The 24479-nt window shown below is 44.9% G+C and overlaps 1 protein-coding gene across 1 annotated transcript in view; it reads left to right on the top strand.

Moving 5' to 3' along the window:
* Positions 1 to 24479, top strand: part of ABCD2 (ATP binding cassette subfamily D member 2) — a 121381-nt gene that overhangs the window by 21827 nt on the left and 75075 nt on the right. Inside the window, exons 3-5 of the mRNA XM_075345136.1 lie at positions 3968 to 4089; positions 16991 to 17147; positions 18692 to 18786. Coding sequence (XP_075201251.1) covers positions 3968 to 4089; positions 16991 to 17147; positions 18692 to 18786 — 374 coding nt within the window. The remainder of the gene's footprint in view (positions 1 to 3967; positions 4090 to 16990; positions 17148 to 18691; positions 18787 to 24479) is intronic.

The following is a 24479-nucleotide window of genomic DNA, read 5'->3' as shown; positions in this document are numbered from 1 at the left end:
CTCAAGACTGATGTCAATATCGCCAGTCTTGAAGAACCAGGGCCATAGTTTTCATTATGTAGGCTGGCTCAGATTAGACACATCAGCTAAATGCATGTATTTGTGTGACGCCCTGGCAAAACCAGGTAGTCACAAATAGGCCCCCGCATTACACCATTCCCTCACTAGGAAACACACAGCCAACAATTAAACCCTAGTCACCCCCCTTAGGGATAGATAGACACACCAGGGGGCGGAACCAGGCGGTTGGAAGACGTCCACCAAGGAGTCTAGACAGCCTGGGGCGGGAAAACAGTCAGTGAAAGTCTTAGTTCAGTGGAGAGTGGAGGTCAGGCCTGTGTGTCAGGCCTGGAGTAAACTAACAGGTATCAGGTTAGGAGCCCTGGTGCCTTGGCCAGGAGGCAGACGGTGGTCTCCGTCAGCAGGAGATGGGAAGACGGCTCAGCAGAACCGAGGTGAACCGGGACACGGTTGTAGCCTGCCGGTACCTACACCTGGGACCCGACCGGAAACCGTGCACAAAGCGGGGTACTCGGATCCTGAAGCCAGATACCAGAACCTACTGGAACTGGTTAATTAACCGATTGAGGCCAGGACTAGAGGTCCTGTCCCACCCAAAGTCCCTCATAGAAGACAACAGCCCACCGATTAGGGATAAGAGGTCATCGCCAAGGCCCAGAGATCCCACGGGCCAGCGTCTGTGGGCACGGCTCTTTAGGCCACATCCAGCCGGGAGCGGACTCCTACGTTTCACACTGGGAAGTCTTTTCTACTAAAAAGGTGCAGGACAAGGATAGAGACCACCAGCCGGGTGGGGGATCCCTAACGCAACCGGCCGCGGCACCAGCCACCACCATCTTGGTTTACCAGTGAGTACACTAACATCCCCCCTGCGGCCACCATCTTCCCTGCACCAGAGCCATCGGGTCCCGGGGCCACCATCCCTGCCCACGGAGGGGTTAACATCTTGCTGCATATCATCTCCCCTGGGTGCCCCGTAACAGCAGCGGTGGTGTCCCACCTCACCACACACCGTGGGTGGCGTCACGAACCTATTACGGCCTAGCCTGTACATCTATGTCCCACATTTTATTCGGCGTGTCCGCGAGACCCCCGGGTCCGGAGACCCTCGAGCCACCACCCCTGAAGGTCCGGATCCGAGCAGAGGCGACTGCTGGCACGGAGGCGGCACATTTGCACCCATGTGCTTCTCCTAAGGCCTCTTTCACACATCCTTGTCTCCGGTATGTGTTTGGTCCTTTTCCTCACATACCGGAGACACGGGCACATGTAGACCCATTAAAATCAATGGGTCTCCGCTCACATGTGTGTTCTGCCATGGACCGTGTGCACGTGTGGAGCATACGTGTATCCGTGTGCTCCACACGTCAACATGTCAGTTTTTCTGCGGCATCACGAGTGTCACACGGAACGCAAACGGACCACACGGAGGTGTTCCGTGTGACACGCGCCGGAGAAAGCACGTGTTTGAGAAAATAAAAAAAAAAACTTCACTCACCTTCTCCAGCCCTCCTGTCTCTGCCACTGCTGTCACTTGCACAGGGTAGCAACATGATGTCAGCTGTGATGCCTGTCACCAAGGTGCAGCCCCTGTTGACATATCATCACAGGAAGCAGCAAAATCACGGCCGGAGCGGTCACATGACCGTTCTGAGCCGGGGAGAGGGGCTGACAGCAGGGCAGGTAGGTAGTTGCTATCTACTTACCTGCCCCAATGTAGCCCATTAGTGAAATAACAAAATATAAGTAAAATAACCCGGATAACCCCTTTAAAGCAGGGTTCCCCAACTCAATACTAAGGAAATCCCAAAAACCTGCACTGTTGGTGGGCCTTGAGGACTGGAGTTGGGGACCTCTGCTTTAAAGCCCCTGAAGTAACTGGGAGGAGTGCACAGACAAAGGGGTAACTGGGCGTATGTAAATTTGGCCATTTGTATTTGCAAAGTAAAGCGGGCTTTACACGCTGCGACATCGCTAATGCGGAGTCGTTGGGGTCACGGAATTCGTGACGCACATCCGGCCGCATTAGCGATGCCGTTGCGTGTGACACCGATAAGCGATTTTGCATCGTTGCAAAAACGTGCAAAATCGCTAATCGGCGACATGGGGGTCCATTCTCAAATCTCGTTACTGCAGCAGTAACGAGGTTGTTCCTCGTTCCTGCGGCAGCACACATCGCTGCGTGTGACGCCGCAGGAACGAGGAAGCTCCCCTTACCTGCCTCCCGGCCGCTATGAGGAAGGAAGGAGGTGGGCGGGATGTTACGTCCCGCTCAGCTCCGCCCCTCCGCTGCTATTGGGCGGCGGTTCAGTGACGTCGCTGTGACGCCGCACGGACCGCCCCCTTAGAAAGGAGACGGTTCGCCCGTCACAGCGACGTCGCCGGACAGGTATGTATGTGTGACGGCTGTTGTGCGACACGGGCAGCGATTTGCCCGTGTCGCGCAACAGATGGGGGCGGGTACCCACACTAGCGATATCGGGACCGATATCGCAGTGTGTAAAGTAGCCTTAACACATTTTTTTCCACACATTTTTTTGATATTTTTCTGGGCAGTAATGCTTATTCATATTTCAATTTTCACTATTTACATCCTTCAGTTTTATTATGAGGATACTGTAGCTGGCACCTTTATGTAAATCTGTTATCCAAAGACAAATCTGGTAGCATTATGGGGATACAGAATGCAGCCAGCAACTGTACACATTATATGAATTTGTGAAACTCAACCCTTAATGTCTTTAACATTCCTAGTAAGAAAGCAAATCCTTGAGGAACATATAGATAAATGACACGCCCACTCCAGGGCTGAGGGTACTCAGACTAGTCCGGGGACGTCAGCGGTGGCGGGGTCTGGCTCCGTGACCATGGTGGTGTCTTTTAAATAAAGGGGAAATGATGATGGGAGTTATCGTCAATATTAAATAAAGTACGTGATGCCACTTGCAGTGTGCGGCTATGAGAGGGAGCCGCAGCTGCGTAGTCTCTAATGGCTTGGTTGTTGGTATTGAGCAGCTCAGATGTTATGGCCCTCCGCAAGTAGAGCTAAGCCCCAGGGAAGAATGATGATGGTTGTAGTATAGTGAAAGTTGGTGATGCAGAGGTGCGGGAAGAATTCAGATGACACAGGGACTGCGGTTCAACTTGTTCTTTACTCACTGGTTCTGTGGTACCGCTGGTGCTGGTCTCTGCCATTGTGGGTCTCAGGTGATCGTGTGTTCCTTTCATCTGGATGCCGTTGTTGTGACCTGGTGAGCTCTTCCTCCATACACCCTTCTGTAATTGGTGGATCCCTGTGGCCTGAAGCATTTTGGGATCCCCTCCTGGTCTCACAGTCCTGGTCCGTGTGGAAGGCAGCTTGAACATCTCAATGGGTTGGACCTCTGTCCCAGTTTCCCTCTTTGCTGATGTGCCCCGGACTCTAAAGTCGGTGAGGAACCTTGATGATCCCCTCACCTGGCAGATTTAATAGACGAGCCTAAAGCGTCCTCATGAACTCTGCACCCCGCTTGTGCTCGGTCCCGTGAGTACTGACACTGTACTCTCCTCGGCGACCGTACTCCTTTAGCCCACCGATGTCACTCCTCATGTTTCTCACTGAACCTGAGTCTCCTCACACCCTCCATGACTCAACGTCAACTCCTTACTGACTTTCAACTGTCTAGACTAGCCCATCCCCCTCTCGGGTTTCTGACAAGCGGGATTGGATAAGTCCCGACCAATAGGTTACCATGCATCAGATCCGTCTCTATCTTGTTAACCAGTCTGGAAAAGGGCAAATAAATGTGTGTGTTTTAAATGGTGTTGTTTGGTGTTTGCCCGCACTGGTCTCCCAGGAACCCTGGATAAGTACTGCACCTGTAACTGGATACAGTACCCTGTGGCACCTGACGCATCAGGGGCGCCATATTAAGACATATTTTATATTGTTTTTTCTATTGCTTAGATTCAGAAGATGGGCAGAAACACGCAATGGTGAGTGAACGTACTGAAGCCTTTACAACAGCCAGAAACCTACTTGCATCTGGAGCTGATGCCATTGAAAGAATTATGTCTTCATATAAAGAGGTACCTACTGATAGAACAACCCCTCTTTTGTTCCTTTTTGTTCTGGGTTACACTTATTCAAATATTTTAAAGAGAACCTGTAATCAGGATTATGCTTGTTAACCCCTTCACAACCGATTGAGTTATTGCATAAGCCATGTCCCTGCCTTTGATGCTGGCTCACACGCTGAACCTGTATCTTTCCCAGCACTCCACAGCTAATTTAATCAGCTATCAAGTGCCTCTAACAGCACTGTGTGGATTGGTTAGCCACCTGTGGCTCTTAACCAATTAAATCTCTGACAGCGGCATTTAACACGTGCTGACAGGAAGCGCGTCACTGATCCCGCCCATCAGCGCCTCTGTCATGTGATTGCGGGGTGCCGATGGGTTGTCATGTCATCATCTAGGGGTCAGTTAATGAACCCCATGCCTGTCATCTCGATGCTCCTGTGAATGCCTGCTGCAAGCCAGCATTCATAGGAGATCATATAGCACAGGTGATCAGATGAACGCGGCTTTAAGTCCCCTAAGAAGACTATTAAATAGAGTAAAAAGTAAAAAAAAATGTAAAAAAAGTAAAATAAACCCAAAAGTTAAAATCACCCCCTTTGCCCTATTAAAAATAAAACAAAAAAATATACATATTTGGTATCACCACATTCAGAAATGTCCTATCAAAATATAAAATAAAGTAATTTGATTGGTAAACTGCATAATGAGAAAAAATCAAAACCCCAGAATTATGTTTCTCTCATCACCGCAACATTGCAATAAAAGGCAATCCATCACATCTAGCCTAAAACTGTATCAGTAAAACGGCAGCTCAGGGCGCAAAAAAGAAGCCATCACTTAGGCCCGAATCCAAGAAAATGAAAACGTTATTGGTCTCAGAAAACAAAAGCAACATATTTTGTGACAAATTTCTGCATTTTTTTTCACCACTTACATAAAAAAAACGATACGTTTGGTATCTAAGTATTAATATTGACCTGGAGAATCTTATTGCCAGGTCAGTTTTACCACAAATAAAAAAAAACAAAGAAACTAACTAATACAACATATTTAGTAAAATTAAATGTTTAATAATTCACATGATTAGTATATCATTAAAGACAATCATTGACAATACAGAAGTGAACAACAGAAAAAAATGGACATAGAATAGAAAATGTGGTACGGAATAAAGCGGTTGTATCGTGAAAAGTTTGTAGAGTTATAACCACCATATCAGGTTAACAAGTGGGTGTATTGTTCAACCATAGTAATCCAGGTGTTTGTTGTGCATCACAGTTGGAGATATTGATATATGACTAAATTATACTAGCTAAGAGTTATATGTTTCAATCAAAAAATGATCTAGGAACCGCTGAAATTACATATAATTAATGTGCAAAAATAGTTTTGCCATATATTGAACATGGTAAATAAAAAAAACAAAAAACAGTTTTTTTACAAATTCACCGCGCTTGGAATGTTTTCTCATTTTCCAGTACACTTTGTGGCAGAATGAATGGTTCCAATCAAAATCAAATCAATCAAAAGTAAAACAAGCCCTCACATGGCTGTATTGATAAAAAAAAAAAAAAAGTTATGGCTTTGGAAGAGAGGGAGGAAAAAACGGAAAATTGTCCAGTAGTGAAGGAGATAAAATAAAGGTATTACCATAATGGCTCTGTTATACTGATTCAATAGATACCTGTACTGAATAAATCCGCATTCTGTTTGTTGTTTAGTCATCATTAGAAGTTTGCCTTCCCTAAACCTTCACTGTATTGGGTTAGGGTCTTTGGCACTGCCCCAGCCCCTCCTCTGCCTCTGGTATTCCTGTTTTTAACGTTTGCTCTGGCACTGTCCTAGCTGCGGGTGGGGCGCTTGCACAGATTGATCTCCCAGCAGTCTTTAGAAAACTGTCTCTAGTGGCATTGCGTGCACAGATTTAGGATTTGACTCAATAACAAGCTGAGATTTTAAATCTGTGCATGTGCCGCTATGGCACCAATATTTACTAAATACTGCAGAGAGGTCTTTCATTGCATGCACCTCCACCAGCGCCATCTTACTGAAGCCCACCAAGAGATCAATCTACTCAAACGCCGACCTCAGAACTATTTTTCTGAAGACTGCTGTGTGATCAATGTGTGCAAGAGACACCTGTGGCCAGGACAGCGCTGGCATGAAATTTAAAGCAGGAGGAAAATAGAGACAGTGGAGGGGCGGGGGCACAACCGAAGACCCTACCCACAGTCCTGCCCCACAGTCCTGCCTCAATGCACTGAAAGTTTAGGAAAGGAAAACTTGTAATGATGATTAAACAACAAGCAGGATGCAGATTTATTCACTGATGGAATGTATTGAATCTGTATAACAGCGCCATTATAGCCTTTACTTTAACACGCATAATCCTGATTATGGTTCTTTTTAACATTGAAGGGTTTAGCTAAAGAAAAATGTTATCACCTATCTGATAACAAAAACTATGGTTTTTCTAGTAGCCAAATGGCACTGACAAGTTCTCTATACCACTAACAAAATATAACCTTTATTATTTCCTTTATAAAATGTTGTAATTATGTGCTATACAGCAGGACGAAAAGGTGCCACCAAAAAGCCAGTGTATCTGTCCTGAGGATCTATTAATCCTATCTTGTTGAATAGAGCAGGGGTCACACATCCTCTATTCCGTGTATATTGGACTGATACGAGTTATGCATGACTATCATCATCAGTATTATATACAATGACGGGAGTAGAAATACTTATTTTTGATCACCGTCCTATTTATATGGGTACTCTTATTCCCCTCTGTCCGTAGAGGTAATAATGGACAAATCATCCATATATACAGTGCCTTGTGAAAGTATTCGGCTCCCTTGAATTTTTCCACCTTTTCCCACATTTCAGGCTTCAAACATAACGATAAAATTTTTAATGTTATGGTGAAGAATCAACAACAAGTGGGACACAATTGTGAAGTTGAACAAAATGTATTGCTTATTTTAAACTTTAAAAAAAAAAAAAATAACTGAAAAGTGGGGTGTCCAATATTATTCGTCCCCTTTAAGTTCATACTTTGTAGCACCACCTCTTGCTGTGATTACAGCTGCAAGTCGCTTGGGGTATGTGTGGGGACGGTATGTTTAGGGTGATGAGCTGTGTTCCTTTTACGCCAAACATATTGTTTGACATTGTGCCCAAAGAGTTCGATTTTGGTTTCATCTGACCAGACCACCTTCTTCCACATGTTTGGTGTGTCTCCAAGGTGGCTTGTGGCAAACTTTTAACCACACTTTTTATGGATATCTTTCAGAAATGGCTTTCTCCTTGCCACTCTTCTATAAAGGCCAAATTTGTGCAGTGTACAACTGATTGTTGTTCTATGGACAGGCTCTCCAACCTCAGCTGTAGATCTCGGCAGTTCATCCAGAGTGGTCATGGGCCTCTTGGCTGCATCTCTGATCAGTCTTCTCCTTGTTTGAGATGAAAGTTTGGATAAACGGCCGGGTCTTGGTAGATTTGAAGTGGTATGATACTCCTTCCATTTCAATATGATCGCTTGCACAGTGCACCTTGGGATGTTTAAAGTTTTGGAAATCTATTTGTAACCATATCCTGCTTTAACCCCTTAGTGACGGAGCTAATTTTCACCTTAATGACCAGACCAAATTTTGCAATTTTGACCAGTGTCCCTTCATGAGGTTATAACTCTGGAACGCTTCAACGGATCCCAGTGATTCTGAGACTGTTTTTTCGTCACATATTGGACTTCATGTTAGTACCAAATTTAGGACAATATTTTTTGCGTTTATTTGTGAAAAAAAATGAATTTTGGCAAAATTTTTGAAAAATTTGAAATTTTCAACTTTTGAATTTTTTTACCGTTAAGCCAGAGAGTTCTGTGACACAAAATACTTAATAAATAACATTTCTCACATGTCTAGTTTACATCAGCACAATTTTGGAAAAAAAAAAAATTTTGTTAGGAAGTTAGAAGGGTTCAAATTTCATCAGCAATTTCTCATTTTTACATCAAAATTTTCAAAACCTTTTTTTTAGGGACCACATCACATTTGAAGTGATTTTGAGAGGCCTAGGTGAAAGAAAATACCCAAAAGTGACCCCATTCTAAAAACTGCACCCCTCAAGGTACTCAAAACCACATTGAAGAAGTTTATTAACCCTTTAGGTGCTTCACAGGAACTAAAGCAATATGGAATTAAAAAAGCAAAAAATAAAATTTTACCTAAAAATGTTGCTCTACCCCAAATGTAATCACTTTTATAAGAAATAACACAACAAGATGGACCCCAAAACTTGTTACCCACTTTCTTATGAGCGCGGTGATATCCCACATGTGGTAAGAAACCTCTGTTTGGACAAATGGGAGGGATTGGAACAGAAGGAGCAATATTTGAATTTTGGAAAGCAAATTTGGCTGAAATAGATTGCGGGCACCATGTTGCATTTACAGGTCTGATAAGGTACCTAAACAGCAGAAACCCCTCACAAGTGATGCCATTTTGGAAACTAGACCCCTCAAGGCTTCTATCTAGGGGTATAGTGAGCATTTTGGACCCACAGGTACTTCACAGATTTTGATAACGTTACGTTGTCATATTGAAAATTTTCATTTTTTTCTCAAAAATGTTGCTTTAGCATTAATTTTCTCACTTTTTCAAGAGGTAATTCCAAAAATTGTACCCCAACGTTTGTTACCTAACTTCTTATGAGCGCGGTGGTACCCCACATGTGGTAAGAAACCTCTGTTTGGACAAATGGGAGGGCTTGGAACAGAAGGAGCAATATTTGAATTTTGGAAAGCAAATTTGGCTGAAAAAGATTGCGGGCACCATGTTGCATTTGTAGGGTCCCTAAGGTACCTAAACAGCAGAAACCCCTCACAACTGACCCCATTTTGGAAACTAGACCCCTGAAGGTATTTATTTAGATGTTTGGTGAGTACCCTGAACCCCCAGGTGCTTCACAGAAATTTATAATGTTGAGCTGTGAAAATAAAAAAATACATTTTTACCACAAAATTGTTATTTCAACCAGGTAGCTTTTTTTTTTACAAGGGTAACAGGAAAAAAATCAGCATAAAATGTATTGTGCAATTTCTCCTGAGTATGCTGATACATGATATGTGGTGGAAATCAACTGTCTGGGTGCACAGCAGGGCTCAGAATGAAACTAGCGCCATTTGACTGCAAAATTGGCAGGAATCCTTAGCGAACGCCATGTTGCGTTTGGAGACCCCCTGAGGTGGCTTAACAGTGGAGCCCCCCACAACTGACCCCATTCTGGAATCTATACCCCTCAAGGATTTTATCTAGGGGTATAGTGTGCATTTTGAACCCACAAGTACTTCACAGAATTTTATAACAATAGGTTGTCCTATTGAAAATGTTCTTCTTTTTCACAAAAGTGATGCTTTAGCACCAGATTTTCCACTTTTACAAGAGGTAACATCAAAAAGTGGACCCCTCAGTTTGTTACCCACTTTCTTATGAGTGCAGCGATACCCAACATGTAGTCAAAAACGTCTGTTTGGGCAAACTGCAGGACTTGGAAGGGAAGGTGCACTTTTCAAATTTTGGATTATTAGATTTGCAGAGCCTATGTGTTTTTAGAACAACTGAAAACCCACATAAATGGATTTTTTTGTACATTTTATCTTGGAGTGAAGGGCAAAATGTGGAGGAAAATACCGCCAACTATATGGCAGACTTGTCCTTGTTCCAGAGATGAAGGAACACCAGGAGGGCTAGAAGGACACGTTAATTTTTCAGAGACTGGTCGTACAACGTCTGTTTAGCACCATCAATCCCTATATGAGGGACAATTGTGCCAGCCGACGTGGTACACCATAACAGGCTCCTACCTGCCAAGGTCGGAACCGCTATATGCACAAAACAACCAGTCCCCTACAGGGTTATAAAAGTACTAGAAGGTGGCCCGATTCTACGCATCGGGTATTCTAGAATTTACGTATTGTGTAGTTAATGTATGATTTTTGTTATATATATATATATATATATATATAGATGTTGTTGTGTGTAGTTACCAAGTGTTTGTGTAGGGGCTGTACATGTTCTGGGTGTTGTCTGGGTGTAGCGGGGGGTGAGAGCGGTGTTGTTTGTGTGTTGCGTTGTGTGTCGTTATTTGTGGAGCGCTGTGTGTCTGTATCGTTGTGTATGTGTGTTGCGCGGTTTGTGTGGGTGTGTGTGTGTGTTTTGGGGGGGAGGTATGTTTTGTGCAATGTGTGTGTTGTGCGGTATGTGCGTATATTTGTGTGTGCCGCGGTGTTTGTGTGTTGGGTGTTGTGTGTCTGCTGCGTTGAGTGTGCATGTGAGTCTGAGTGTGCGAGTGAGTCTGAGTCTGAGTGTGCGTGTGAGTGTGCGTGTGAGTCTGAGTGTGAGTGTGCGTGTGAGTCTGAGTGTGAGTGTGCGTGTGAGTCTGAGTGTGAGTGTGCATTTGAGTCTGAGTGTGAGTGTGCGTTTGAGTCTGAGTGTGAGTGTTTGTGTGAGTCTGAGTGTAAGTCTGAGTCTGAGTGTGAGTGTGCGTGTGAGTCTGAGTGTGAGTCTGAGTGTGAGTCTGAGTGTGAGTCTGAGTGTGAGTGTGAGTCTGAGTGTGAGTCTGAGTGTGAGTCTGAGTGTGAGTCTGAGTGTGAGTCTGAGTGTGAGTGTGAGTCTGAGTGTGAGTCTGAGTGTGAGTGTGAGTCTGAGTGTGAGTCTGAGTGTGAGTCTGAGTGTGAGTGTGAGTCTGAGTGTGAGTCTGAGTGTGAGTGTGAGTCTGAGTGTGAGTGAGTGAGTGTGAGTCTGAGTGTGAGTCTGAGTGTGAGTCTGAGTGTGAGTGTGAGTCTGAGTGTGAGTGTGAGTCTGAGTGTGAGTCTGAGTGTGAGTCTGAGTGTGAGTGTGAGTCTGAGTGTGAGTGTGAGTCTGAGTGTGAGTGTGAGTCTGAGTGTGAGTGTGAGTGTGAGTCTGAGTGAGTGTGAGTGTGAGTCTGAGTGTGAGTCTGAGTGTGAGTGTGAGTGTGAGTCTGAGTGTGAGTCTGAGTGTGAGTCTGAGTGTGAGTGTGAGTCTGAGTGTGAGTCTGAGTGTGAGTCTGAGTCTGAGTGAGTGTGAGTCTGAGTGTGAGTGTGTGAGTCTGAGTGTGAGTCTGAGTGTGAGTCTGAGTGTGAGTCTGAGTGTGTGTGAGTCTGAGTGTGAGTGTGAGTCTGAGTGTGAGTCTGAGTGTGAGTCTGAGTGTGAGTCTGAGTCTGAGTGTGAGTGTGAGTCTGAGTGAGTGTGAGTGTGAGTCTGAGTGTGAGTCTGAGTGTGAGTCTGAGTCTGTGTCTGAGTGTGAGTCTGAGTCTGAGTGTGAGTGTGAGTGTGAGTGTGAGTCTGAGTGTGAGTGTGAGTCTGAGTGTGAGTCTGAGTGTGAGTCTGAGTTTGAGTCTGAGTGAGTGTGAGTGTGAGTCTGAGTGTGAGTCTGAGTCTGTGTCTGAGTGTGAGTCTGAGTCTGAGTGTGAGTGTGAGTGTGAATGTGAGTCTGAGTGTGAGTCTGAGTGTGAGTGTGAGTCTGAGTGTGAGTCTGAGTGTGAGTCTGAGTGTGAGTGTGAGTCTGAGTGTGAGTGTGAGTCTAAGTGTGAGTCTGAGTGTGAGTCTGAGTGTGAGTGTGAGTCTGAGTGTGAGTGTGAGTCTGAGTGTGAGTGTGAGTCTGAGTGTGAGTGTGAGTGTGAGTCTGAGTGTGAGTCTGAGTGTGAGTCTGAGTGTGAGTCTGAGCGTGAGTCTGAGTGTGAGTCTGAGTGTGAGTCTGAGTCTGAGTGAGTGTGAGTCTGAGTGTGAGTCTGAGTGTGAGTGTGAGTCTGAGTGTAAGTGTGAGTGTGAGTCTGAGTGTGAGTCTGAGTGTGAGTCTGAGTGTGAGTCTGAGTCTGAGTGAGTGTGAGTGTGAGTCTGAGTGAGTGTGAGTCTGAGTGTGAGTGTGAGTCTGAGTGAGTGTGAGTGTGAGTCTGAGTGAGTATGAGTCTGAGTGTGAGTCTGAGTGTGAGTGTGAGTCTGAGTGTGAGTCTGAGTCTGAGTGTGAGTGTGAGTCTGAGTGTGAGTCTGAGTGTGAGTGTGAGTGTGAGTGTGAGTCTGAGTGTGAGTGTGAGTCTGAGTCTGTGTCTGAGTCTGAGTGTGAGTGTGAGTCTGAGTCTGTGTCTGCGTCTGAGTGTGCGTCTGAGTGTGCGTCTGAGTCTGCGTCTGAGTGTGCGCCTGAGTGTGCGTCTGAGTCTGCATCTGAGTGTGCGTCTGAGTGTGCGTCTGAGTGTGCGTCTGAGTCTGCGTCTGAGTGTGAGTCTGAGAGTCTGAGTGTGAGTCTGAGTGTGCGTCTGTGTCTGAGTGTGTGTCTGAGTCTGTGTCTGCGTCTGAGTGTGCGTCTGAGTGTGCGTCTGAGTCTGCGTCTGAGTGTGAGTCTGAGTGTGCGTCTGAGTCTGAGTCTGCGTCTGAGTGTGAGTCTGAGTGTGAGTGGCGGCCAATCCGTGCGGGGGGGTCGGATCCGAGGCGAGGCGAGCGGCCAATCCATGCGGGGAAGGAGCCGAGGCAAGGCGAGCGGCCAATCCGTGCGGGGGGGCGGGGCCATGGCGAGCCCAGCGGCCAATCAGCTTTGTGTCACCGTAAGGACACTTAGTGTCACCGTAAGGACACAATTTTGGAGCATGACAGACAGACAGACAGACAGACAGAATAAGGCAATTATATATATAGATTGTCCAGTGCAGGAGGTTCGGCAAGAACCATGCAGTAAAGCCCAAGGTGTAAAATTACAGAACAGCTTCAGATCCTCCAATAAAATTATCATGCCCGTATCACCAAGACATAGTTGTAATAGCAGATGACTGGTGCTAAAACTTTGAGTGATCAAATCTTGGAATTATTTGTCAGATGATCAGATGTTTCAAGAACATTTGCGGGGTCCACATTCTGGAGTACGCAGACGTGGGCATATGACGAGAATTTGTATGCATAACACTTTGGTATGTGAGTGATCAAGTCCTGGAATTATTTGTGAAATGGGGTAAAATGTGTTTTACTGATGAAAATAGTAAATTTTATTTGACAAGTAACACAGGGGCTCACTACACAGAAAATATAAACGTGAAAGAAAAACCCTACCACACAATTTGGGAATAGTGTATGATGTCTAATAATTGTGGGATGTGTGGTAGATCTCGAAGCAGGGGGTAACACAAAGTCCTGGCTGGGAAGGGCACATGGGACAGTAATATCTTGAGTCGCTTCTCCTACCCTGCTTGCGACATACCCGGCACCTTTTTTTAGGACGGTTTTGGGTGGGAGTAGGAGGCACGAGATGCATAAAATGCCGTTCCGTTAGTTTCCGGGCATTCTCTGACTCGAAGGCTGCCTCTGGTGCCGCTGAGTCAAACATGAGGGACTCAATAATTTTTTCCTGGTATTGCAGAAATGTGAGGGCCCCTTGTGATACAGTACAAAACTGTTGTAGGTAGCAATCTGTATCAGGTAGATTGTTACCTTTTTGTACCAGGCCCTCGTTTTCCGCTTTACCAGGTATGGTTGGAGCACCTGGTCAGACAGGTCCACGCCACCCATAAACCTGTTGTATTGGGTCACACAGAAGGGTTTCTGTTTGTCCCTGGTGGCTCCCCTCTCTCTGACCGACAGAGTGGTGTCCTCATGCAGGGTGGTGAGCATGTAGACGTCCTTGCGGTCATTCCACTTTACGGCAAGCAGTTTGTCACTTGCCAGTGCGAATGACGCCCCCCTCTCTAGACGTCTGGACACTAACTGTGCCGGCAAACCAACACGGTTTTTCCTTATTGTCCCACAGGCCCCTGTATTTGCAGCATGGAGGGATTGGTATAGGGGGATACTGGTGTAGTAATTGTCGGTGTACACATGGTAACCTTTACCAAGAAATGGGGACATTAGCTCCCAGACAATTTTTCCTGGGACGCCAATTGTCTGGGGACAGTTGGGTGGGCTTATTTGGTGGTCCCTACCCTCATAAATGATAAAGTTACATGTGTACCCGCTGGTGCTTTCGCACACTTTATATAATTTTATGCCATACTTGGCTCTTTTGGAGGGAATAAACTGACGGAATGAGAGACGGCCCTTGTAACTCATTAGGGACTCGTCAACCGAAACGTTCTCCTCTGGGCTGTAGGAAGTTAGGAAGGACTCTTTCAGGAGGGATATTAGGGGTTTCAATTTATTAAGGCGGTCATAATTGGGGTCAGTTGTTGGGGGGACTTGGGAATTATCACTAAAATGGAGGAATCTCAATAGGGTCTCATATCGGGTTCTGGGCATTATGGCTGCAAATACAGGGGTGGTGTGGACAGATTTGGTTGCCCAGTAGGAGCGGATACTGGGTTTTTTCACTATTCCCATGTTGAGGGTAATGCCTAAAAATGTTTTGATTTCCGGGACACTTGTGGGGATCCAGGATCGGGAATGGACAGATGTTGGCTTTTGGGCAATATATTGGCGGGCGTACAAGTTGGTGTGGTGGGTGATAAGCTCAAGTACTTGTTGGTTAACAAAAATTTGGAAAAAATCCAGTGGGGCAAAATTGGTGACATTTATTTTTATGCCAGGGTCTCCTATGAAAGGGGGAATTTGTGGGGTAAAGGACGGGTCGGGGTACCAGAGAGCATGGGGGACTGGAGAACTAGGTCCTGCCCCTGACGCTTCAGCAGTGGCGACTGGCGAGGTGTGGGACCCCGTGGAGGAAGCCGAATCGTCACCGCTATCCGAAAAATCTCTTTCTGAGGCCGATTCGGTCTCTGACCCAGAACTGCCGGAGGCAAGCAGCGAGTACGCTTGCTCTGCCGTAAACATTCTGCGGGCCATGGTTTTTGTTTTTATCCCTGGCTAACAAAAAATAAACCTAAACCTAACACTAGTATTTTTTTTTTTTATATATATAAACCCTAAATTTTTTTATAAAGATTATAAAAAAAAATATTTAGGGGAATGACGCAGCGATGGATGACGGAATGATGGAGGAGGGGATGATCACAGGGGGTGAGCAGAAAAATTGGAAATTGATTATGATGATCTTTGTGAATTTATAACTTTTTCTCTCTATATGGCAGCACGTAGTCTCTCTCTCTTCTCTCCCAGATCAACTACAAGGGAGAGAGGAGAAAGGCAGACCTAAATGCTGCCATATTTATCAAATATTGGCATTTTGACTACTGTGATAGGATCTATCACAGTATTCAAATCTAAACAGCCAATCAGAATTTTTTTTTTGGGTTGCCGGGTGCAGGAGGCAGATTATGCCAAGCACACTGCGCATGCGCCCGCCATTTTCCCGGAGAAGAGAAGAAGGGGGGACCGGGGGACCTGTGATTTTTTTTATTGAGGTACAGGGGAGGGGATTGGGGGAACGGGGGATCCCAGATCGGGTGGGAGAGAGACTGGGAACGGTGGTGAGAACTCCGGTTCTCCAGATCCCTCTCTCTGGTCCCCCGGAGGGGGCTCCGGGGGCCCAGAGAGCTCCGGTGTACCGGAGGAGAGGTCAGGGGGAGGACATTTCCCTCCGATCTGAAATGTTGATCATTTCAGATCGGAGGGAAATGAATGCAGAGCTGGCGGCAGCAGTTTTCAGCGCGCGTCGGCGCCATCTTGCACGCTCCGGAGGGGGGCTCTGAAGAACCGGAGGGGGCTCCAGGGACCAAAGAGCTCCGGTGTACCGGAGGAGAGGTCAGGGGGAGGACATTTCCCTCCGATCTGAAATGTTTGAATGCAGAGCCGGCGGCGGCGGGAGTTTTCAGCGCGCGTCGGCGCCATCTTGGATTTTCCGGAGGGGGGGGGGGTTGGATGGATTTCTCCGGTACCGGGGGCCTTGGGGGCACTAAGGGCTCACATTTATTTCTCATCTGACATGTTTGATCACGTCAGATGAGAAATAAATCAATTTTACCAGCCATTTATTTTTTTTTAATGTTGTCGCCGGTATACGGTGTATACCGGCGATCGCATTAACGGGGTCCAGAAAAAACACGCCGATTCATAATCTGGGGGGTCTCAGCTACCCCCGATAGCTGAAACCCCCGAGATTTTCGGTCGCTGGGGGGGCGCTACAGGGTTTTTTCGGGCCGCCGCTTTAAAGCGGCGGAACAGAATAAGTACCCTGTTTTGCCGCCGCTTTAAGTCGTACGGCCGTCGTTATGAGGTTAAACTTCTCCACAACAGTATCACAGACCTGCCTGTTGTGTTCCTTGGTCTTCATGATGCTCTCTGTGCTTTAAACAGAGCACTGAGACTATCACAGAGCAGGTGCATTTATACGGAGACTAGATTACACACAGGTGGCTTATATTTATCATCATCAGTCATTTGGGACAACATTGGATCATTCAGAGATCCTCAATGAACTTCTGGAGTGAGTTTGCTGCACTGCAAGTAAAGGGGACGAATAATATTTCAGTTATAAGTTTAAAATAAGCAATAAATTTTGTTCAACTTTCGTTTCAAGATTCTTCACCATAACATTAAAATTTGTATCTTTATGTTTGAAGCCTGAAATGTGGGAAAATGTTGAAAAATTCAAGGGAGCTGAATACTTTTGCAAGGCACTGTACAGTATTGTTCATTTTTTTGTTACAGAATTTTAAATATAGACCTGTTTGAAAGTTCTGTTTACTTTGTATCCACATCCTAAAGGGCACCTCCAATGTTTCTGGCACCCTCATGTCACACCAGACGTTTAAGTCCGCTAGCAGGAGACTGTGCTGGCAAATGTACAAATCCCCAAGCCTCTGGTGCAAAGCTTTGGGTATGATAGAATTGCTTTGACAAAGGTGCCCACTCGTAGCAGGAAACTCAGCCAACCTATCACTATTAATTAAATATACTGTATGTTCATATATGTTTATAGAGAACAACACAGTATTTCTTTTATTTCATAGGTTACAGAACTCGCAGGTTATACTGCCAGAGTATATAATATGTTTACTGTCTTTAATGAAGTTAAAAGAGGAATTTATAAAAAATCATCAATCCAAGAAACACAGAACCAAATAAAAAAGACTGGACTTCACATAGATGGACCCTTGGAAATTAAAGGTATTTGTACTTTTTAAAGATGCCAGGACTTTTTAAAGTTTCAGATGAAACACTATTTATGGCACAAACTACACGTACAATAAAAGTGTATTTGGTGCAGATCCAATAGCTGCGCCCTCACTGATCCTGAGAATGTTTCTCTGATTTACATTGATGGACCATGACCCACTGAACACATAGTCATGACACGTACTGTAAGAAGACACCATTGAAGCAATGTGCTTTGCTATCAACTAGCAACAGGTTTTTCTTTTTACTCTTTAACCTAATTGAAATATTTGGAAATGCTACTTTTCATAATACGTGATTTGTAAACCAGTATGTATTTTTCTCAGTAGAGCAGATCAAGGGCCCTTAAACCACTAAACTATTGCCTATATTTCTTAAAATAACATGTTGATATTACCAATGCTGACTAAATGTCCTGCCAGTCTGGGCTGATTCTTAGTGGGTCAGGGATACATTCTGCTGCAATATGACTATGTCAGAGATTTCTTAAAGGAGTTGTTCCCCTTCAATAAAGAACTGTCCCTAGTTGGAATTTATTATAGAGAAATAAACTATGCTGTACTCACCTTCAGCAAGTCCGCAGACAATTCTGTGCCGCTGTTCCAGGTGTCTGGCTCAGTCAGCGGCTCTGAATGGGACATTCCATGGGCGTTCCTATCCCTGAAGACACCAATCATTTCATGTATTGTAATGTGAATAACTACTGGTGTCTTTTGTAAATATCGTGTTATGTGAATTCCGCATAGCCGACGGAGGCAGGTAAGGAGAAGTTCCTCGCTCCCGTGGCTTTATACACAGCAATGTGTGCTGCCGCAGGAATGAGGAGCAACATCGTACCTGTCGCTGCAGCGAAATTATGAAAATGACCGACAATACACAGATCACCGATTTACGACGCTTTTGCGATCGTTTATCGGTGCACCTAGGCTTTACACGTTGCAACTTCGTTACTGGTGCCGGATGTGCGTCACTTTCGATTTGACCCCGACGACATCGCAGTAGCGATGTCGCAACGTGCAAAGTACCCCTAAGTGTTGGGACTAGCCAATGTTTCCAGGGGTCAAGTGGCTGGGAAGATAACAGTTCATTCTAGAAGGAATGAGCTTAGTCTAACGAGCGAAAGTGAAGGACATGTAGTAGGTCAGTCATAAAGGTTGCATACAGTTGGTGGTTTGTAGCAAAAAAGTAGAGAAGACAGAAGGCAAGATAGCGTGAATCTCAAGCGTGAATCTCAAGTGTGAACAGAGACACAGAGTGCGACCACGGACCACTGAAGACCGTTTGCCTGATCTCTTAATTGTCAAGGTACCAGATAGACCTAAACTGGCGTATGAATGTAGTCAACCAAGTGAGTATTTTTCTTGCCCCCTACTACTGCCCATCGCCACTCTACACTTGTTTGGTAGATGACATGACCACATTTTTTCACACCAGAGAAGAACAGACTATGTGACTTACTATAGTGATAAACTGTTGGCCCATGTAAAATACAAAAAAATGTTTTAATATTTTTTTTCTAATTTGTTTTGTTACAGGCAAAGTAATAGATGTAGATCATGGAATCATATGTGAAAATGTCCCAATCATTACCCCAAATGGAGATATTGTGGTTTCTAAGCTAAATATACAAGTAAGTAAAGTTACCCAGATTGCATTGTACAGTGTTGGCCAAAAGTATTGGCACCCCTGCAATTCTGTCAGATAATACTCGGTTTCTTCTTAAAACTGATTGCAATCACAAATTCTTTGGTATTATTATCTTCATTTATTTTGCTTGCAATGAAAAAACACAAAAGAGAATGAAACAAAAATCAAATCATTGATCATTTCACACAAAACTCCAAAAATGGGCCAGACAAAAGTATTGGCACCCTTAGCCTAATACTTGGTTGCACAACCTTTAGCCAAAATAACTGCGAACAACCGCTTCCGGTAACCATCAATGAGTTTCTCACAATGCTCAGCTGGAATTTTAGACCATTCTTCTTTGGCAAACTGCTCCAGCTCCCTGAGATTTGAAGGGTGCCTTCTCCAAACTGCCATTTTTAGATCTCTCCACAGGTGTTCTATGGGATTCAGGTCTGGACTCATTGCTGGCCACTTTAGTAGTCTCCAGTGCTTTCTATCAAACCATTTTCTAGTGCTTTTTGAAGTGTGTTTTGGGTCATTGTCCTGCTGGAAGACCCATGACCTCTGAGGAAGACCCAGCTTTCTCATACTGGGCCCTACATTATGCTGCAAAATTTGTTGGTAGTCTTTAGACTTCATATTGCCATGCACACGGTCAAGCAGTCCAGTGCCAGAGGCAGCAAAGCAACCCCAAAACATCAGGGAACCTCCGCCATGTTTGACTGTAGGGACCGTGTTCTTTTCTTTGAATGTTTTTTTTTTTTCCTGTAAACCCTGTTGATGGCTTTTCCCAAAAAGCTCTACTTTTGTCTCATTTGACCAGAGAACATTCTTCCAAAATGTTTTAAGCTTTCTCAGGTAAGTTTTGGCAAACTCCAGCCTGGCTTTTTTATGTCTCGGGGTAAGAAGTTGGGTCTTCCTGGGTATCCTACCATACAGGCTCTTACTTTAATCCATGTCAACTGGCTGCAAATGTAATTTAGTTATTGCCAACACCTGTTAGGTGCCACAGGTAAGTTACAGGTGCTGTTAATTACACAAATTCGAGAAGCATCACATGATTTTTCAAACAGTGCCAATACTTTTGTCCACCCCCTTTTTTATGTTTGGTGTGGAATTATATCCAATTTGGCTTTATGACAAATTTGTTTTTTTTTTCATTGAAGACAAATTAAATGAAGATAATACCAAAGAATTTGTGATTGCAATCATTTTCAAGAAGAAACTGAGTATTATCTCACAGAATTGCAGGGGTGCCAATACTTTTGGCCAGCACTGTATGTATAATAACATCAATCAGCTGCTTGATTTTGAGCAGCTAATGTGTATCTTCAGACTTCTATTAGAGACATTTCAGCACCAGACCTTTTCTTCTAGAGATCAGTGTGGTCCCGATAAATACTACCTTGTGACATGTTGACATGTCTGAAGATACGTTTATGTACAATAGGTGAACATAAATTTTAAACCTTGGAAGGTTTTGTTATATTAAAGTCAATTTCTACATTTATTAATAACTTTCGTAAAGTTGAATAAACCAAGCGAATGAGTATAGTGCACAGATACATCCTAAAAATTGATGACATGCCATGATTCAATCAGAGCTTCATTTGTTTGGGTGGCTATTATCACTTAATTTACTAGATTTATTAACCCCTTTTAACGACCGCAGGCAGTAAAATTACATCCCAGTGGTCATAGTGTTAATCACATCGGGGGGCAGCCGGGAGGGATCCGCACACATGTCAGCTGATTTGTACAGCTGACATGTGTGCCTAGCAAGTACGACCAGATCCGAGATCTGCCCGTACCTCTAAACCCCTTAGATGGTGTTGTCAAAATGTGACAGTGCCATTATAATCATGGTCGCGGTTAAAGTTTACTCACCGCCCGACACCGGAAATCACGTGACGTGATCACATGGATCCAATGGTTGTCATGGTAGCACAGGGTTATGTGATGACTCCTGTAGCTCACATGACTCACTTCCTGTTTCATGCGGCCGAGAGCTTTGTGAGACAGGAGATGAGCATATCTGGTGTTCACAGCAGTGTAGCTGTAATCAGCAGATATTCAAGAGCGATCAGACTGCTGATCCTTATAGTTCCCTAGGGGTACTAGTAAAATAAAAAAAAAAAGTTAATAAAAAAATCTAAGTTCAAATCACCCCCCTTTCGCCCCATTGAAAATTAAAGGGTTAAAAAAATATACACACATTCAGAAATGCCCGATCTGTCAAAATATAAAATCAATTAATTTGATTGGTGAACCACGTAGCAGCAAAAAAATTCCAAACGCCAAAATTAAGTTTTTTGATTGCAGTAAATTTTACGCAAAATGCAATAACAGGCAATCAAAACATAGCATCTGCGCAAAAATGAAACCATTAAAAACGTCAGCTCAAGATGCTAAAAATAGCTGTCACTGAACCCCAGATCCCGAAAAATAAGAACGCTGCGGTTCGCGAAAATAGCGCAAATCGTACTCCACTTTTTTTGGACAAACTTCTGATTTTTTTGACCCCCTTAAATAAAAGTAAACCTATACATGTTTGGTTTCTACAAACTCGCACCGACCTGAGCACACCGGCACATCAGTTTTACCATATAGTGAACACAGTGAATAAAATATCTCAAAAACAATCGTGCAATCGCACTTTTTTGCAATTTTTCTGCATTTGGATTTTTGTTTTGTCATTTTCCAGTACACTATATGGTAAAACTAATGGCTTAATTTAAACATACAACTCATTCTGTAAAAAACAAGTCCTTACATGGCTTTATTGACAGAAAAATAAAAAGTTACGGCTCTCGGAAGAAGAATGGCAAAAAAAACCCGGAAAGCACAAAATCGACAGGTCGTGAAGGGGTTAAACCAAACTCTGTATTGACAAAGTTATTTATTTATAATCCAAAAGCTTTATGGAGTTGGAAAATTAATGTAAGATAAACATATTCACTAGGTCATTTAAAATGTATACAACAGCAAAGAAATACAGTAGGATCTGCAGAAATAGATTCAGTCCCTAGACACTGCATGCAGGGCCTAACTCAGTGTAAAATGACTCCCCCTCTCCAGGAAGCCTAGTCACTCTTCACAAATTCTGCAAACCTTCATTGTTTTCTTTTTGTAATTGTGAATGTGAAGTTTGCTCAATATTTTCTTTTCTGTAATTGCTCTGAGTCTTCATAGATAAGTTGATTTATTATGATAGTATAGTATTAAATTTTATTAAGAAAAAAAACTTGAGAGGGAATCTGCCACCTATGAGAGCAGCACAGTGTAGTCAGAGACGTTAAATCAAGCGATGTATCATTTACTGGGCTGCTTGCTGTAGTTTTGATTAAAAAGAATAGTTTATCAGCTGGAGATTATTAATAGAGGAAAAGTAATCCTGCTGCTATGTAATCCTCCATATTCATGAGCTCTGTATAACTGTAAGCCCTTACCGGAATCCCTGCACTGTCCTGCTCCCCTCTCCCAGTGGGAACGCTGGCAATCTCACCTTTCCCTGTACCTGCTTCTGCCTCCTGGGGCATGCGCATGCCGCACAGGCATCCTGTAAGTGCTCTTAGGGCATTTGCACCTTGTTCAGTATGCACTACCCCGGAAGTGCCTTTTAGCCTATGGCAGAGGGTAAATTCGACCGCGGGGTGGAGTGGAACCAGGAGGGAGGTCAATGGGGAAGTTATACGGCCTACGCGGTGGCAATGTCTCTGCCTCCTATTTGTCGAAGATGTCCGACTAGGCCCAGTAGGCAGACCTGGAAGATTAGAGGGTCTCACAGGCGACCGAGCAGGTTGCATGGAAACGAGGCAGCTTTTGTCATAGTAGTGACCCCACCTGAGCATGTCTGCAGATCTCCAGTCCAAAACCGGTTCACCCTTCCGCCACGGTAGACCCAGTAACAGAGGATGCAGTATTCCTGCTAATACGTAGAAGACGATTATTTCCGAATGCAGCATTCCTACCCTAAGGTCAACTTGCTCAGTGATGAACCAGATAGCCACGGACAGTGGTTTTCCATCCTTGGATGACACGGCAATGGGAGATTGAAGCTGATGAACGGGAATCCGATACCAATCCACCATGGCCTGTTGTATGAAATTTCCGGCGGAACCAGAGTCCAGTAGGGCCGTTTCGGTGAATCGGGTTTCGCCACTGGTTACGGACACAGTCATATATAGGGATGAAGAGGTCTTGGTCTCACCTAGGGTAGCCCCTCCTACTGACCCTAGGCAGAGCAGTTTTCAAGCTTCTTAGGACGAAAGCTGATCAGGTGCGTAGGATTTCTGCAGTAGAAGTCAGATGTACTCGATCCACCTCTATGGGCTGGAAGGAGTCGTTGGGGCTACAAGTAACGGCATGATGGGTCTCTGGAATGAAGGAGCCAGGCACTGTGACCTTTTCTCCTGGTTCGCCTCTCTGGATCAATCTTGGAGCCGAAGGTTTATGCCAATAACCAATGATGTTAGGTCGACCAGAGAAGATGGCCCATCTCGACAAGCCAGCTAGAACTTTATCCTTCCAGTCAATCCTTCCCAGAATATAGCCACCTGTGCTTCCTTATTTCAGCCTAGTTCACAGGACAAGGTGTGGAAAAAGGACAGCTAATTGGCCTACGGTAGACTACCTTGGCGGAATCTAAGGAGCAGAATGCTGCCAAGGAGCCACAACCTAGCTCGTTGAACACCTTGTGGAACATCTACAGGAAGGTTGGCAGGTCTAGGATGATTGGATCATTCCTCTCCTACAATGGGTTGATCCAGGAGAGGGTGTTGCCAGTCAGGTGCGACATCATGAAGGCCATTTTTGCCCAGTCCAAGACAAACAGATGTAGAAAAAGTTTGAAGTGCACACAGCACTGATTTATAAACTCCTGCATAGTTGGGGATCGTCATCAAACCGTGGAGCAGATGACAGGCGGGGACCAGGACTTGGAGCTGGAATTTTTTCCAGAGTGGGAACCACAATCGGTACCGCGACAGGTGAAGATAAGGCTTGATAATGGGTATCCAGTGACTGTAGACGAGTCAGGATCTAGTCCTTTTGTTCTCACTGCCGAACCATCTCTTGCTGCACTCCAGTAAGCATGACCTCACTGGAGCCAGCAGGATCCATGGCCTGGAGAAACTTTGTTTTCGACGAGTCGAGTGAGAGGATAGTGGACTCATTGTTCCAAGGCACCGATCTGTGATTTGGAGGAGTATGCGTGTATGGCTACCGAGTCTTCGCTAAAGCCACAGGTGGTGGAGATAGGCTAGTGCTGGAAGCTAGCAGCCAAGGGCAGCGCCAGGGGATCTCGGTACCTCAGCAGCTGGCGCCAGAGGAATGGGCACAGATAGTCTCTGATAATAGATACAGCAGCGGCCAGTATCATAGGTGCAGCCGGGATGGATGGATGCGGCATCGGCATCAGCGGCTGGTATCGTAGGTGCAGCCGGGATGGATGGATGCTGTGGCTGGTATTGTAGGTGCAGCTGGGGTGGATGGGTGCAGCAGCTGGTATCGTAGATGCAGCCGGGAAGGATGGATGTAGCAGCAGCAGCCAGTATCGTAGGTGCAGTCAGGATGGACAGATGCAGCAGCAGCGGATACGTAATGCACTGGAACACAGATAAGCATCAGCAATACAGCACACAGCACAGTAACAGCAGCACTTGGGACCTGTAAACTAGCAACGTATAGACATCG

This window comes from Anomaloglossus baeobatrachus, chromosome 4 (assembly GCF_048569485.1).
Source record: "Anomaloglossus baeobatrachus isolate aAnoBae1 chromosome 4, aAnoBae1.hap1, whole genome shotgun sequence".
Classification (NCBI taxonomy): Eukaryota; Metazoa; Chordata; class Amphibia; order Anura; family Aromobatidae; genus Anomaloglossus; species Anomaloglossus baeobatrachus.
The sequence above is the reverse complement of the archived record's forward strand: the minus strand, read 5'-3'. Positions and strand labels throughout refer to the sequence as shown.